Source organism: Saccostrea echinata, unplaced genomic scaffold (genome assembly GCF_033153115.1).
Source record: "Saccostrea echinata isolate AGI-Se365-2 ecotype Australia unplaced genomic scaffold, CSIRO_AGI_Sech_v1 ptg000054l, whole genome shotgun sequence".
Lineage (NCBI taxonomy): Eukaryota > Metazoa > Mollusca > Bivalvia > Ostreida > Ostreidae > Saccostrea > Saccostrea echinata.
The window spans coordinates 60,031,093-60,048,432 of NW_026889803.1; the positions used below are offsets into that span (position 1 = coordinate 60,031,093).

The 17,340-nt window shown below is 35.5% G+C and overlaps 3 protein-coding genes across 4 annotated transcripts in view; 2 read left to right on the top strand and 1 right to left on the bottom strand.

The window, feature by feature from the left end:
- Positions 1–2,512, top strand: part of LOC133171752 (synaptic vesicle membrane protein VAT-1 homolog-like) — a 50,998-nt gene extending 48,486 nt beyond the window's left edge. The window contains exon 10 of the mRNA XM_061306546.1: positions 2,499–2,512. The gene's annotated coding sequence lies outside the window, so the exon portion shown is untranslated. The remainder of the gene's footprint in view (positions 1–2,498) is intronic.
- Positions 1–9,226, top strand: part of LOC133171751 (integrator complex subunit 8-like) — a 34,669-nt gene extending 25,443 nt beyond the window's left edge. For both annotated transcript variants that reach the window (XM_061306542.1, XM_061306543.1), the window contains 13 exons: positions 1,603–1,713; positions 2,281–2,488; positions 2,650–2,759; positions 3,647–3,731; positions 3,982–4,115; positions 6,269–6,328; positions 6,424–6,485; positions 6,797–6,915; positions 7,411–7,514; positions 7,635–7,685; positions 7,806–7,944; positions 8,123–8,166; positions 8,419–9,226. In XM_061306542.1, the coding sequence (XP_061162526.1) occupies positions 1,603–1,713; positions 2,281–2,488; positions 2,650–2,759; positions 3,647–3,731; positions 3,982–4,115; positions 6,269–6,328; positions 6,424–6,485; positions 6,797–6,915; positions 7,411–7,514; positions 7,635–7,685; positions 7,806–7,944; positions 8,123–8,166; positions 8,419–8,535 (1,344 nt within the window). In that variant the 3' untranslated portion in view covers positions 8,536–9,226. The remainder of the gene's footprint in view (positions 1–1,602; positions 1,714–2,280; positions 2,489–2,649; positions 2,760–3,646; positions 3,732–3,981; positions 4,116–6,268; positions 6,329–6,423; positions 6,486–6,796; positions 6,916–7,410; positions 7,515–7,634; positions 7,686–7,805; positions 7,945–8,122; positions 8,167–8,418) is intronic.
- A 3,581-nt stretch (positions 9,227–12,807) lies between these two features.
- Positions 12,808–13,956, bottom strand: LOC133206026 (uncharacterized). The gene is made up of 2 exons (XM_061341930.1): positions 13,548–13,956; positions 12,808–13,458 (listed from the first exon to the last, which is right to left on the bottom strand). The coding sequence occupies exons 1-2, from the start codon at positions 13,822–13,824 to the stop codon at positions 13,274–13,276; spliced, it is 462 nt and encodes a 153-aa protein (XP_061197914.1). The 5' UTR covers positions 13,825–13,956; the 3' UTR covers positions 12,808–13,273.
- Positions 13,957–17,340: the final 3,384 nt, after the last annotated feature.

Genomic DNA, 17,340 nt, shown 5'->3' on the forward strand with positions numbered 1-17,340 from the left:
GGGCTATTATTACTTATTAGGTTTGTTACTGACTGTCTAGGAAAATATATCAGGATGCTGAATCTCATAGACTGCAGGGCGAAGCCAATCCATCTTTGAAACTGATCAACACAATATTTTGTAGACAGTCATTTAAAAAATCTAATATGTGATTAATTTTCTTGAGGACCATTATATGAGAGACATTTGTAATTATATAATTATGATAATGATATAAATTCTCACCTGTCAAACATAGAAATAAACCTGCAGTCATGTGTCATATTTAAACCAATGAAAATGTGACATTTCAGTCCAAGGGAAAATAAAAATGGATGTTGAGTCTTCAGACTTCAGAAAAAGGTTAAAGGTCAAAGACAACTGTTTTTAAGCAGAAAGATAAAAGAAATTGTGATCTGAAATGATGTTTTACTTGTGTTTTTATATAGAACTTCACCCTGAAATGTTAAATCTGAAGATTTCATTGTAAGCAGTCTACAAATAATCATAGTCAGGTGTGGAAATGTCTGAGGATTTAGATTTATTTCCAAGAACATAGAAATAAGAAAAAATGTAATCTTATAGAAAAATAATTCAAGTGTGTTTCTTGGAAATAGTAAGTAACATAATGTTACGGTATGTATAAAAGAATAGGCTATGCATGTTACAAGGGTAATTACAGTGTAAGCTGTATATTAACAAATGATAAAAATGTACATGACTGTATGGTTAAAGTCATGTTCATATGAACAGTATTGTTAGGAAGTCAAATTTATTTCCCAAGAAAAACAAAGAAATTGCCTGTAATTGAAAATGCATGTAGCAAATTGCATATATGAATTAAGGACACATGCAACATAGTTTTGAACTTTATTTTCTTATTCCCTTTATAATTTAACAGTTCCACTAACCGATTTTGAAGGACCTTTGTGCAGTCTTATGATACCTGGTAATGCTGTATACCTGCTCTGAATCAAATTTTCGGGAAATACCAGCTACAACTATAGTTTTGTTAATTTTTCTTTGAAAACACAAGGATTTTCATCATTTGATATCTGTTTAAAACTCCCGGTAATGTATGTTGATTTTTGGACTAAGAACATCTGATGGTACTATGATTTTAAATTAAGAATATCTTGGAAAATTATCAGTGGGAAACATTCATTGTAAAGTACATACACATGTCAATGTGTATGACCTTAAGCTGTCCATAGACATTGTTATAAATATGTGTATTACTAAATTTATCACTGTATTAACATGTACGTAGAGTTCCACTTGTCAATAATAACACAATGTTTGCTGTGATGAGTTCTCTCTGACTTATGCTAACAGCTGTTGAGTTTTTAGATTCCTTGGAGGAGTAAGTTCAGTGATCAAGAGTCATGTCATTCTCTGAGCAGACAGTATCTTCTTAACAAGACAGATCTCTGCAATGATGACTTTTCTGTCCGTTCTGAGATATTTACTCTGAAATGATGAGTCTAAAGGTTCCACTGTCTGCTTTGGATCAGAGAGACTGGGAAATACATCAGTCTACTGAGCAAATGATAAGAAATTTGATTTGCAGTAGCAGCCCCAGAATTGTATTTTATTTTACTAAATTTTGTTTATTTTTTGTAGTGGAAAGTTCCTAAGGAGATGCATCAGATCATTTACAATCTGGCCCCCAGTGTAGAGCAAGCTTATGTGTACCTTCTTATTGGGAAAGCCTGTCACTGTATTGATGTTAGGGTAAGTAACTCTGTTAATATGAAAATCTTCACCTACTGATAAGTAAAGTCTTTTACTGTATTGTTGTCAGGGTAGATAACTCTGTCTTGTATAGCTGGTAAATCTGTTTACCTGAAAGGTTACATTGGTGACTGTTGATATAAGGGTAGGTAACAGCATTTAAGCAAGGCATAGAGCTATCATTCATTGGTTTTTATTCTGACTATTGTTAAGGTAGGTACATGTTTGTATATACAGAATGTAGAGCTGGCTTATGTGTACATACTGATTGGTGGAGCATGCAACTATATAAATATCAGGGTAGATAACTCAGTCTTTACCTTAACCTGTAATCAGATCAGGCAGACTAAGTTCTTTGTAATCTGTTATATATGTACATGTAGGTCAATGAACAGTCTAATACAGTCTTGATGAAGCAGAATAGGACACCCTTTAATTTCCTTGTTATTTTGTCCTCATTTAGAAGGGCAAATATTTTCTTATTTTATTACAAACCATCAGATTTGATACAGAATATATTTAAAGCCAGTATTACTTTTATATTTTGTCACTAATAATGGATTACAGATTTTTGAGCGAGCTCGCCAGCTCTTATTAGTAGCTGACAGAAACGTTTATGAGATATCTTACATCCTGTCCAAACATGTCCGATGGTACATCCTGTTGGCTGATCTCCTCCAGTTCTATACAACTAAATCCTTTGGAATGAACACGACTCTACAGGACCTGATAAAGAAAACCAAGACTTGTATTACCTCAGTCAGACTGGATCAAGGTACAAACAGACTGTAGAAAGTCAAGTAACTTTTCACACGTGTACATATGATAAAGCCATTAGACATTCTAGAAAAAAATATTATACAACTGTTTTATTCTAATTTCAATTACTTCTAATGGACAATTTTGGACTAAATTTGAAATATTTTTATTTAACAGATATTCAGCCAACCATGGTGATATTGGAGCACTGTGCTGCCTTTCTTCTGAACATCAGAGATTGGCAGTATCTAACTAACATGGAGAATAGTGGCAGTGGCCATATAGAGGTTTGTCATCTCGTCGGTAGAGGTCAGAATAGTGGCAGTGGTCATATAGAGGTTTGTCACCTCATCTATAGAGGTTAGATTAGTGGTAGTGATCATATAGAGGTTTGTCATCTTCTCTGTAGAGGTTAGAATAGTGGCAGTGGTCATATAGAGGTTTGTTATCTATAGAGGATAGAATAGTGGCAGTGGTCATATAGAGGTTTGTCATATCATTTGTAGAGGTTAGAATAGTGGCAATGTCATATAGAGGTTTGTCACCTCATCTATAGAGGATAGAATAGTGGCAGAGGTCATATAGAGGTTTGTCACCTCATCTATAGAGGTTAGAATAGTGGCAATGGTCATATAGAGGTTTGTCATCTGGTCTGTAGAGGTTAGAATAGTGGCAATGGTCATATACAGTGTAGAGGTTTTTCATATCATTTATAGAGGTTAGAATGGTGGCAGTGGTCACATAGAGGTTTGTCATTTCATCTATAGAGGTTAAGGACCCTCTCTACATTACACCCTAATTTCTGGGTACTTTTGTGTAGTTAGATTTACCCACCATTTGACATAAAATGGAAGAAATTGTAATCTGCACTGCATGTCATAATTTAAAATAAACCCAAGTATTCTAAACATTATATTAGTCAAAGATAGAGTACTTGAAAAATTTATTTGCATGTAATTTCTCCATTTGAGTAATCAAAAGTGATTTTTTCTTTATCATTACTTCATTGTCTTTGAAGATTTTCCCTTGGTAAAAAAAACATGCTCCAAAATATCCTCCTTTGCACTACATAATTTTCTCAAAGTCCAAAAAAACATTTTTCATCAGTGTATAGAGGGTCCATAAGTCCCTAACAGGGACAATGATAGTATACTGTACCTTTATCTGTTTACAGCTCTGCAGACTTTTAGCTTGTATGTGTAAGGAGCTACCCACCATTAAAGCTGCCAGAATCCCAGCCAGGGCATTATGGGAGGCAGGTATGACTCAGCTCCTTCTGTATCGCTACAGTTTACATGTGATCACACAAATATTTTGAAATGAGGTTTTTTTATATTCTTGTACATGTAGATATATGTTATTACAATAGAACTGTTGAAGTAAACCAGCCAATTTACTAGTTTATAATTTTCAAGTAGAAGTCAATATACATGTACATCCATACATGTGATGTTTCTAGATAATGGGTGGGTTAGATGTATTTATAATTTCTAATTTTACATGTTTCAGTTAAAAATATCTTCACCATAAACCCCAGTCACAAGAGGAGCATGAGTGGACGAATGGACAGTGCCCATGTCCGAGACTCCACACTGGCTATTCTGGCTAAAGAACTCTTCATAGACTTCCTGCCCAAAATCAAGGTATGTCTGGCATAAGGTATTTCTTACACTGGACATCTTGTTGAGTTTTAGAGTTTTGAATTTTACAAGGATTATATGCCAAAATAAAGCTAGACAGGAATTTAATGATTTTTTTTAAATTTTGTTTTGTGTTGACTGCAGTGGTTTATTCTAAGCTTGTAGTTTTTAGCTCACCTGAGCTGAAAGCTCAAGTGAGCTTTTCTGATCACCCGTTGTCCGTCTTCCGTCCGTCTGTCCGTCCGTCTGTAAACTTTTCACATTTTCAACTTCTTCTCAAGAACCACTGGGCCAATTTTAACCAAACTTGGTACAAAGTATCCTTGGGTGAAGGGGAGTGTAAATTATAAAAATAAAGGGCCATGTCACCTTACAAGGGGAGATAATCAAGAAAAGACAAAAATAGGGTGGGGTCATTAAAAAATCTTCTTCTCAAGAACCACTGGGGTAGAAAAGCTGAAACTTATGTGGAAGCATCCTGGGATAGTGTAGATTCTAAATTGTTAAAATCATGACCCCCGGGGGTAGGGCGAGGCCACAATAGGGAATCCAAGTTTTACATTGAAATATATAAGAAAAATCTTGAAAAATCTTCTTCTCAAGAACCACTGGACCAGAAAAGCTGAAACTTATGTGGAAGCATTCTGGGGTAGTGTAGATTATAAATTGTTCAAATCATGACCCCCGGGGGTAGGGCGGGGCTACAAAAGGGAATCCAAGTTTTACATTGAAATATATAAGAAAAATATTTACAAATCTTCTTCTTATGAACCACTTGGCCAGAAAAGCTGAAACTTATATGGAAGCATCCTGGTGTAGTGTATACAAATCTTCTTCTCAAGAACCACTGGGCCAGAAAAGCTGAAACTTATATGGAAGCATCCTGGGGTAGTGTAGAATCTAAATTGTTCAAATCATGACCCCGGGGGTAGGGCGGGGCCACAATAGGGAATCCAAGTTTTACATTGAAATATATAAGAAAAATCTATACAAATCTTCTTCTCAAGAACCACTGGGCTAGAAAAGCTGAAGCATCCTGGGGTAGTGTAGATTCTAAATTGTTAAAATCATGACCCCCGGGGGTAGGGCGGGGCCACAATTGGGAATCCAAGTTTAACATTGAAATATATAAGAAAAATCTTGAAAAATCTTCTTCTCAAGAACCACTGGGCCAGAAAAGCTGAAACTTATATGGAAGCATCCTGGGGTAGTGTAGATTCTAAATTGTTCAAATCATGACCCCCGGGGTAGGGCGGGGCCACAATAGGGAATCCAAGTTTTACATTGAAATATATAAGAAAAATCTTGAAAAATCTTCTTCTCAAGAACCACTTGGCCAGAAAAGCTGAAACTTATGTGGAAGCATCCTGGGGTAGTGTAGATTCTAAATTGTTCAAATCATGACCCCCGGGGGTCAGGCGGGGCTACAATAGGGAATCCAAGTTTTACATTGAAATATATAAGAAAAATCTTGAAAAATCTTCTTCTCAAGAACCACTGGGCCAGAAAAGCTGAAACTTATATGGAAGCATCCTGGGGTAGTGTAGATTCTAAATTGTTCAAATCATGACCCCCGGGGGTAGGGTGGGGTCACAATAGGGAATCCAAGTTTTACATTGAAATATATAAGAAAAATCTTGAAAAATCTTCTTCTCAAGAACCACTGGGCCAGAAAAGCTGAAACTTAAGTGGAAGCATCCATTGTTCAAATCATGACCCCCGGGGGTAGGGCGGGACACAATAGGGAATCCAAGTTTTACATTGAATTTTATAAGAAAAATCTTTAAAAATCTTCTTTTCAAGAACCACTGGACCAATAAAGCTTAAAGTTTTTGGAAGCATCCTGAGGTAGTGTAGATTCTAAATTGTTCAAATCATGATCCCCGGGGGTAGGGCGGGGCCACAATAGGTATTACAAGGGGAGAAATCTGGTAAAGAACAGCATGGCAAAAGTTACTCAGGTGAGCGATGTGGCCCATGGGCCTCTTGTTTTTATTCTGACCTTGTAGTCTTTTATTCTAAGCTTATTGTGGTTTATTCTTAGCTTGTAGTAGTTTATTCTAAGCTTATTGTGGTTTATTCTTAGCTTGTAGTAGTTTATTCTAAGCTTGCTGTTTTTCAGCTTGTAGTGTTTTATTCTAAGCTTGTTATTTCAGGAGCCCATGGTCCTCTCTGTGTTGGTGTCTTGTCTGTCCAAGTTTTACAACATAATCAGGGTAACTGTGTAATTATGATTGTTATGAACGTTTGATTTTATTTTATTTGAACTGGACATGTATATCCTCTGAGATATGTCATTTTTGTACTGTAGGATGAAATTAGCTGTGAAATTTCAAGTGATTACCTTCCATTGTGGCCAACAACAGTCAGCAAGTAAGCTGCTTGTCCAAAGTCAAAATAGAATTCATATCAAAATATATATATCTAAATGTACACAAATCAAATAGAATTCAAGTCAAAAAATACATTTAAATATACAAGAAGTCAAAATAGAATTCACAAGTTGTCGAAATAGAATTCAGAAAAATATACATCTAGATGTACACTAAGTCTAAAAAGAATTCATATGGAAATAAACATCTAAATGTACACAAAGAATAGAATTCACATCAAAATATACATGTACATCTAAATGTAAACAAGTCATGTCTTAAGAGAGTAAATCGGCTGTTGTATATTTTCAGTATTAAGGCCATGAACAAACCTGGTATTGAGGAAGCAGTGGTACTTCTGATGCAGCATGTTCTACAGGTCAATCCCTCCCAGCCCTCGTGGCTCAGGACACAGGCCGACATCCACTTTGGTACAAACACAGCACATTTTCATTTTCTTGCACTTAAAATGAGTATCATTCAGGATATTATACACTATTCAAATACAGAAGATATTTTTCTTAAGACTGATACATGTATCAATGTACCAGTATATGCATTTACAGTAAAATTCACTAATAAGGAACTCGGATGTATGGAAATCATGGTTTTGAGGAAGTTATATCTTTTCCCCATAACTCATATAACACTTTCTTATATAGATATATAGAACTGCAGTTATAACATGTATAAGAAATTAAAAACTTGAGTCTGAGGACTTCTTTATAAGGAAGTTTTACTGGACTGCTATTCAGTTGTGTTGTCAGTGTTGTTCAATAATACATTGTTTTTAAAAAAAATGTCTATTTTGTGAAATTGTATGTGTATATGTATAGATACACATTTGCTTCACATCATTTGTGATTTTGCCTTTTACATGTAATTCTAACAAATACATGAACCTTATCTGTCATTCTGTTTGACAGCTAATGGCCAGTATTCCCCCGCCCTTAAGTTCTACATGGAGGCAGGGGTAGTAGCATCTGATTTCTTCTCCAGTGCTGTCCCAAAGAGTATATATGATGACCAGGTAATAATAATAAAGCACTGAATTCAGAATTAGATCTCTTCTATATGTGTATCAGTTTAAAAAAAAAGACAATTTTGTTTTCATTTCTATAAAGTTAATTGCCTTTTAATACTTGTGTAGGTTTACAAAAGAATGATCAAATGCTGTTCCTACCTACAGTGTCATACGCAGGTAAGTTATTGTAGAGCCAGGTGAGAACCAGGTAAAGTAATGCTTCTATAGGTTTACAAAAGAAAGATTAATGCTGCTCATGCTTCAAAGTAAGGTACTAAATGCCTTTATCAATTTTAGGTGGCAGTTTTATGTCAGTTTACGGATGAGATTGACTATGCTACATGCTTTAAAGCCCTACAGGAGCGGAACTGTTATGATGCCATGGACACTTACTATTCCTGTATATGGGACATCAGTATTCTAGAGTATTTAGTCCGTATCCTTCATCTAAGCATATAATGTGTCATGTTATAAAAGAAATGTTAAAAATTTTCTAAATACACCATTTTATTTGTAATTATCTAATGTATATTGATATCTGATATACTGTCAATCATGTTTTGATCATGAAAAAAAAATTACTGTGAAAGTTTCCTTTAACTGCTGTTTATCAGACTTACATTCTAAACGAGGAGAAATGGAGAAAAAACAGGCAGCAGTAAGTAAACACGTACAAGGATTCAATATAGGAAAAAAATCTGCTAACTTTTGTGCATCAATAGTTCAGTAGAATGAGATATTAATACATAAACTACATGTATGCAATTTTTTAAGTTTTATTTTTGTACTTTTATTTATGAGAAGTAGCATATTGATATATGATCTTTATAGGTAAATGATTACTTAATATAAGAGATTTGAAAAAAAAAATGTTTAAAAACAATAAGACATCTGCTTATTTTGTCTTCAGTTAAAAGCACTAACTCAACTGGATCTGAATAGTAGTAACCCAGAAGACATCATTCAGAGAGCCGTACAGATGCGCAAGAGGAAGTTCCTCCGAGCCCTCGCCAAGCAGTATCTGTAGTGCTGCCCTCACCAAGCGATATACATTGTGTTGTGGAGAGAAAACTTTCAATAAGCAATATTCAGGATATTCCTTGAGAGAAAGTCATTGATCGTTCACCAATATTGAAGGAAAGAATTGTTGAGGCAGGTGCAACAGTTTGTTTCAGATGCACTGTTACATGTATGTACATGTACTTTGGGATTGACATAAATACTATTAAAAAGGATTCTTATATGTGTGCAATGCATTTTGGTGTATTGAAAACAATGTGCAAAGTTTTCCAAAGATTTGAGTCATTTGTACATCTGTTGACTCTTTAAGACTAAGTTGTACTTAGTTGTGTGTGTTCTCTCTCTCTTGGTTATTGGTGGTCTCAGTTACCTATATATTTTTTTGTAATTTTACACAGAACTTTACTGTCTTACTTTTATGTGTATCAGGAACAGATTACTGCACACAGCCATTTAACTGAATTTTAATTCTATAGAAACTAGTACCAGCTTTTTCAAATCAGTTCAAAATTTATTCATTACATGGACTGTAAAGATTTAATTTACAAGTTTTATGGTTTCTTGTAATTCCATGTATTATAGGTATCATTGCACGTCAGGTGTTCAAAGCTCAGCACCCATTCCTTGGTGTGAGGTATCTCTCTGTATTGCAATATTTCAGTCTGCAGGAAATTAAATCTGGCTATATGTACAAGTTTTGTTGACTTTTTATTTCCCTCAAAGATCACAGTGGCTGTGGAATTCTGAGCATACCCTTTGTGTTCAGCAATTAAATACAATTTTTATGCCCCCGGATCGAAAGATCCCGGGGGTATATTGTTTTTGTCCTGTCTGTCTGTTTGTCTGTTTGTTTGTCTGTTTGTCTTTCTGTCTGTTGTCAACTTTAACCTTGCCCATAACTTTTGATTGGTTGGAGCTATGACTTTCATATTTCACATGTGTATTCCTTGTGACAAGACCTTTCTTTGGGTACCATCATATTTGACCTTATGACCTTGACCTTGTAGTTTGACCCACTTTTGCAAAATTTTATGAGACTTTAACCTTGGCCATAACTTCTGAACAGTTGGTGCTTGGGGTTTCAAGCTTCACATGTGTATTCTTTGTGACAAGGCCTTCCTTTGCATACCAACAACTTTTACATTTTGACCTTGGACTTTGACCTACTTTTGAAAAATTTTAACCTTGGCCATAACTTTTGAACAGTTGGTGCTTAGGGTTTCAAACTTCACATGTGTATTCCTCGTGACAAGACCTTCCTCTGGATATCAACCACTTTGACCCTTTGACCTTGACATAGGAGTTTGACCTACTTTTGAAAAACTTTAACCTTGGCCACAACTTTTGAATGGTTGGAGCTAGGGCTTTCATACTTCACATATGTAATCCTTGCGATAAGACCTTCCTTTGGATACCAACCACCACTTTGACCTTTTGACCTTGACCTAGGAGTTTGACCTACTTTTGAAAAACTTTAACCTTGGCCATAACTTTTGAATGGTTGATGCTAGGGCTTTCATAATTCACATATGTAATCCTTGTGACAAGACCTTCCTTTGGATACCAACCACTTTGACCCTTTGACCTTGACCTAGGAGGTTGACCTACCTTTGAAAAACTTTAACCTTGGCCATAACTTTTGAACAGTTGGTGCTTAGGGTTTCAAACTTCACATGTGTATTCTTTGTGTCAAGACCTTCCTCTGGATATTAACCACTTTGACCTTTTGACCTTGACCTACTTTTGAAAAACTTTAACCTTGGCCATAACTTTTGAATGGTTGGAGCTAGGGCTTTCATACTTCACATATGTAATCCTTGTGACAAGACCTTCCTTTGGATTCCAACCACCACTTTGACCTTTTGACCTTGACCTAGGAGTTTGACCTACTTTTGAAAAACTTTAACCTTGGCCATAACTTTTGAATGGTTGATGCTAGGACTTTCATAATTCACATATGTAATCCTTGTGACAAGACCTTCCTTTGGATACCAACCACTTTGACCCTTTGACCTTGACCTAGGAGTTTGACCTACTTTTGAAAAACTTTAACCTTGGCCGTAACTTTTGAATGGTTGGTGCTAGGGCTTTCATACTTCACATATGTAATCCTTGTGACAAGATCTTCCTTTGGATACCAACCACTTTGACCTTGACGTTTGACTTTTATTTAAAAAACTTTAACCTTCGCCATAACTTTTGAACAGTTGTATCTAGGTCTTTCAAATTTCACAGGTGTATTCCTTGAGACAAGACCTTTCTTTGGGTATCAACATTTTTTATCTTTTGGCCTGGATTTTGACTTGCATTTGAAGAAACTTTAACCTTCGCTATAAGCTGCCATACGGGGGCATCAGTGTTTCACAAACACATCTTGTTGTTATAGTATCTCTTACGAAGATTAGACCATGAAAAATTTGGATGAAAATACTAAAAACCATAATGATTTATCACGGGTTTAAATACCAAACCCATGACGTCATAACTATTGATCAAATTTTGAGTGAAAAGTAAACGTGACGAGAATTCATGTAAACAAATATATGAAATGAGAGTTTTTAAACACATACCGTGAATGTTATTTGATTCATAAGGAATTAAAGATTAAGAATCAGGTACGCTGATTTATTCTTGTCATGTTTTGAAATCCTATTATGAACACAGGCAGTGTTTTGAAATCCCGATCAGCCTTTCTTCTTTCGCTCTAATAACAAAGATGCAAAAGTTCAACACTACGCTGCATACTTTGAAACATAATTTTTGATTGTATCAAAAGCTTGTTAGGGCCTCGCTTTGCGGGTGCCCTATAGTGATCAGTCTGTCCGTCCATCTGTCCATACGTCCGTCTGTCTGCCCATCCGAGATCTTTTGTCCGGAGCATTTCTTCTCTCTCCTTGGCCCAAGCTGGCTCATACTTCACCCACAGAGTGTCTTTGGGTAAAGGGTGTGCAGTGACCTTGAACCATGTTTCTAGGTCTAAGGTCAAGGTCATAGCAGAATCATATGAAAAATATTTGTGCGGAACATATCTTCTCTCCTCTTGATCCAGTGTGGCTCATACTTCACTCACAGAATGCCACTGGTAATGGATGTGCAGTGACCTTGAACAAAGTTTTTAGATCAAGGGTCAAGGTCAAAAAAAGCCCCTCTGTTTAAATTTTTGTCCAAAGCATATTTTCTCTCTCCTTGACCCAATCTGGCTCATACTTCACCCACAGAGTGTCTTTGGGTAAAGGGTGTGCAGTGACCTTGAACCATGTTTCTAGGTCTAAGGTTAAGGTCATAGCAGAATTATAAGAAAAGTCCTTGTCCAGAGCATAACTTCTCTCCCCTTGGTCCAATGTGGCTCATACTTAACTCACAGAGTGCCACTTGTCAGTGGATGTGCAGTGACTTTGAACGAAGTTTCTAGGTCAAGGGTCAATTTCAAAAATAGCCTCTCTGTTTAAAATCTTTGTTCGGTGCATAATTTCTTTCCCTTAAATCCAGTCAGCCTCAAACCTTACCAATTGACCTAGGGTACGGATCATTTGAGATTTTCCTTCCATATTTCTGATAGAGGATATGCAACAATTTTCATAGAGGATATGCAGCATTCGTGATTTTTGTGCCATTTTTTGATGGAAGGTGTTGAGCACTCTTGATTTTCGTGCCATTTTTTATTATAATGAGGATAACATAGAAGCCCTTTGGACTCAAACAACACGTCCCTTAATAGTACACAAATGTTCCTCTTCAAAATACACCCTTTTCAGCAACCTTACATTTCCATGTTCATTGCCGAAAGCCGGACCCTTTGAGATGGCCACCATCGCAATGATATCTAGTATTCTATAGTGCTTGGAAAGTGCTGCTAGAATTGTGTGGTTAACATGAAGTTATGACAATTCCTTGATCGTATGTACAAAATGTGAAAATTTTGGTAAGGTTTCATGGGAAACTTTGGAATAATTTTTTCTGTGTTGGTAGAGTAGGATTCTAGCAGCACTTTTCATGGCCCACTGATGTTTTTACATAATAATTTTCACAAAAAGAAATGAATTATCCCCAGAGAAGTGTTGAACTTTTTACTTTTTCGCAATTTTTCTATTTATAGATGTCACGTGATGATGTAGTGGAGTGCTTCTTTTAGCCTAAGATTCAATGACGTCCATACAATGGATAATTATAGTAAATGTTTTTTTCTATGGCTTTTCCGATTACCTGCGTAATTTTATTGGTACATATGACAGATTCTTACGTGGTAACCATCCAAAATTCAACAGAAACTAAAAACATGTTGTTTTTAACGTATCTTTTATTGATAACATTGGTAACTTGCATTTAACAATAGTATAATAAAATTTGTAAGTTTGAATGGTAGAATTATTAATGAATAAATGGCTAGATGTTTCAAATGGTGCACTGTTGAAACTCAAATATTTGTTAAAGTTGTTAGTTTAGCTTCTTGTACATATATGTATATATCACAGTTGAAACATGCATTTATAATCCCCTCATACAGGAGATGTATACTGAGACTCACAACACATCAATAACACTTCAAGGACACTAACATATTCTTTTTACACATCAAAATAAAACAAAAAAGCAAACAAAACTTGAATGACAAAAGAGATTCAGACTGAACCACATTATTCCAATACCCTTATTGAATAAAAATTGTATGGTAAGTACAATATGGTTGACATTTGTAGATTTCACACTGTAAAATACATTGTATCACAGTAACAATGTGCACTGGTTCATGTTTGTGATGGAGTAGATGAGACGTTGCTGGAGGGATTTTGAGTTTCGTTATTTTCCGCGGGAAATGAATCACGTGACGTATGTTCCTGATGCTGATGAGTTTCTATTGGTTCCCAGCTCACGAAGGAGGAAGAGGAAATGGTTGGCTGACTGATGTGTATATTGCTGTATGCTGCAGCAGCTGAAAATAACAAAACACTTACTTAATACATGTCACATAATGCATAATTGTAAATACATATGTACAAGGAAAGTGTGTCGAATACGTACGTGTTCCCATCACTCCTGTAGAGATGGCGGGAATCGGCTGATCCATTCTCGTTCCTCGTCTTGCAAGTCGTCTTTTACGAATTGCACGAGCAACCATTACAAATGTTATCACTATAATCACGGCAAGAATGGCCACGGTCACTGCCGCCACTGTGTTTGTGGGGGAACGCTCCTCGTCACCCTTAGGGTGGGGGTATCCCCCGTTTGAACTGAGGGTAGTTGTAGGGGTGTCTGTCGTTGTTGAGCTGGGATCATTTGCTGAATTGTCATTTGCCATATCACTGAAGAAATATTTACCCGAAGTTTTAAAGTGTTTTCAATTCGCATGTCTAATGGTTGGTAATATTCTGCATGTCCCTCGTTAGATTTGGTGGTAGTCCCATTTCATCTCTTCAACTTTTATAATATGCAATCTAGAATATAAAAGGCAAAACATTTATGCATATGTTTGTGTTATTAAAGAGAGAGAAGAGTTAATCGATGCGTAAATTTAAAGGGTATTTTTAGAAATAGATGTGAAATTTTACAAGCACCCCCCCCCCCCCCCGAATTTTCCAAATTCTAATTACAAAAGAAAACGGTAAAAAATTATTAGGAAAAAAAATCAGTCATGTTTTTATAAACTGTACGTACCATATCGGAAAAAATACGTTTTACCGGATATCTTAAATTAATTAGGGACAAATATAGATCACACATATATATAGTATGTTTATAATTAAGTCAATGAAGTTGTATATCTAAGAGTTGAAATGACAAGGCCCTGTGAATTACGGGAGAACAGGATTGTCGATATAAAGTATACTATAGAAAACAGCTAATTTATTCTTGTGTCCCGTTAATGATAACATTTGATGCAGTTTTGGCTTGTCGAGGATTTTTTTCTTGGTACCCCCCAACTGAAAATGTTTCCCCCAACTGAAATACATGTATGCTTCCTACGGGCATGAATAATGTATATATTAAAGTTGTATGATTATATGTATATATATATATACAAATAGTAGCGCGAAAGACCTTCCCTGCATGTAGTTTTCCCCGTCCGCGCTATAAACTCTCAATGATATTTGAAATTCTCGTCCGAGAATAATACCCCCAATTGATGCTAGCATAGGATGACAGGCCCATAGGAAGCAATATCACTTTGAATATCAGTTGGGGGTGGGCACTATCAACTACCAAAAAATCCTTGACAAGCAAAAAATGTTTGGTGTGACATCTTTTCTGAATAAAAAGTTTATAAAATGAAGATGATGAATGTAACGTGCGAATGACAAATTAGTCAAATGTTTCTTGGAAGAGTTAAAAGCCATAGGCGTCGGAACCGGGGGGGGGGGCTAGGTGGGGCTTATCCCCCCCCCCACTTTTTTTGCAAAGATAGACATAATATAGGCATTGAAAATTGGGGCTTGCCTTTTTTCGTTGGTTTAGCCCCCCCCCCCCCACTTTCAATTAGCCACCCCACTTTCAATTTGTTTCCGACGCCTATGAAAGCATTTTATAAGAGATTGGTAAATTAATTTCAATGTCTAGTCAGTTTTGTTACTTGGGCCCAAAGTAATAATATTATGTTGTTTTACAACACATATAAATTGGATATTAGCTCTTTTTCTATTTCAATTCAATTCATTTATTGACAGCACCATCATACATTGGCATATATTCATGAATACAACAAACAATAACATACATAAAATCAATAAAAAAAAATTATTCCATTAAACATATCAGTTATGTTGAAGTTTTTATTTAAATTTCTAATATCAAAGCGCTTTTTCAGAAAGTTACATACTCTTCTAGCAATTTTAATACTTGGAGGGTTGATAATGTCAATAATAGGGTTTTCCTTCATATAACATTGAGCATTAAATACATGTATATCACAATATTGTAATCTATATTGATCATAACTAGGACAATAAAGTACAAAATGTTTTTCATTTTCAATAATAAAAAAGTTTACAAGAATGACATACACGTTTTTCTCTAGGAATAGGTGGCCTTGAGTACCTCCCCATTTCAATATGTAGTATATGAGCACTAATTCTTAGCTTTAAATGGATGATTTGTGAAAGAATCTTATTTTCGAAATGTACAAATTGAAAATATTGTTATGGTTAACGAGTTGGAAAATTGAATCATTTATTAATTAACTTGAAAAAATATTAATTTAATGCCTAGTTAAGTAATACAAACGTGTACAAATCAGTAGAAAAGATTTGAAAAGGAGAAAAAAGAATAAAAGTGAAAGAAGACTAGATAACATGCAGCACGTACATGTACGTGTGTGTCTGTTCATCTGTTAACTAGACACATTTTCGACTTTTTCTCCATAATAATCGGGCCGATATCAACCAAACTTGCTACAAAGTATTCTTGGGTAAAGGGGATTCAATATTGTACAAATGAAATCCACGTCCTCTTGAAAGGGCAGATATAAGAAAAGGCCAAAACAGAGTGGTTGTCTATAAAAACAGTCTTCTCAAAAACCACTAAACCAAAAAAAAATAAACTTTTGTGAAACGTTAAATCCTGGTTCCCTCATGGATAGTGCTGAGTCACAGTATAGGGAATGAGAGATTTACACCGGAATCCATCTTTAAAAAATGTTTTTAATGAAGGGAAAGAAGGCACGTTGTATTCGGGGGGGGGGGGGGCACCTTTTCTCTAAACAAAATTTTTACTGTTAAAAATGTTCATTGAAAGGATGCATGGCTGCCCCCTCCCCCACTTTTTGTTGCAGTACAGTTTAGAAATGGTAATGTGATAATGTATAAATAAAATTTGGTTGTGAAAAAAAAAATGGAACCTAACCCCCCCCCCCCCCCCCCCCCGCACACACGATATAGGATTTGGGAGCTTGCGCAATTTAACTTTTTCTTTTTTTAATTTTGGCTTATCAAAGTTTTTTTTTCATGTAAGTTGACAAAGATATTACGTGCCTGAAAAGTGAAAGGCATTGATTATTAGTTCATATGCAAACACCCTCAGGTTGTTTCAGTGTTGCTGTTCGTATTATTAGCTGTGGGACCACACCTATAGAGTTTTACTTGGGATTATATGAGCTTTTCAAGAGTAGTACGACTATACTAAACAACATTCTTAAGCTGTGGATTTAAGTTTTTTTTATTTAAAGTATGGACTCTGGGGTTGAGTTGGGCAAAAATCGGGGATCAAATTAAAAAAATAAAGTATTTTTATCTTCTCCAAAACAGCAAGGCAGTGTTAACATAATGATACTGAAGCATGTGTGGCTTCCATAACTCTTTGGGTTTAGGGTGGGCCACAATATGGGGTAACAATTTTTCGTGGGAATAAAGTGGGAAAATGTTGTTTAAAATCTAATTTGTTTCTGAAGAACAGGGCAAATTTAAGGTGAATCGGGTGAGCGTTATTGCCCTTTCTTCCTCTTGTTTAAAATTTTTATCCCTGCATGAAATAAAAAAAATATTCACCAGATTGTTTCTTCAGTGTTGTTCAATTTACAAATAAAAATTATTCATTTATTAATAAGCTTGCTGCAGAAAGATTAAAATGCATTTATTAATCTCGAGATAAAAATTGGAAGGAAAACAATATTGCCCGAGTTTCGTAAATATAAGAGAGAAAAAAATAAACCTGATCTGAAAAATAAACCGACTGGATCACGCTGTTGTATTTTGATCACTATTTTTAACACTGTGTATATAATGTTGAGGTTGACAGGGATTCTCTTTATTCCGACCAATAATGGACTCCTCTGATAAGCTAGTTTATATAGAAATGGGAACCTTGATAGTTATTTATGTACATG

Excerpts from the sequence above, each read along its gene's own strand:
- LOC133206026 (XM_061341930.1), bottom strand. The coding sequence starts at position 13,824 with ATGGCAAATGACAATTCAGCAAATGATCCCAGCTCAACAACGACAGAC. Across the intron at positions 13,459-13,547 it reads TACAGGAGTGATGGGAACAC|CTGCTGCAGCATACAGCAAT; the intron begins GTACGTATTCGA and ends TGTTATTTTCAG.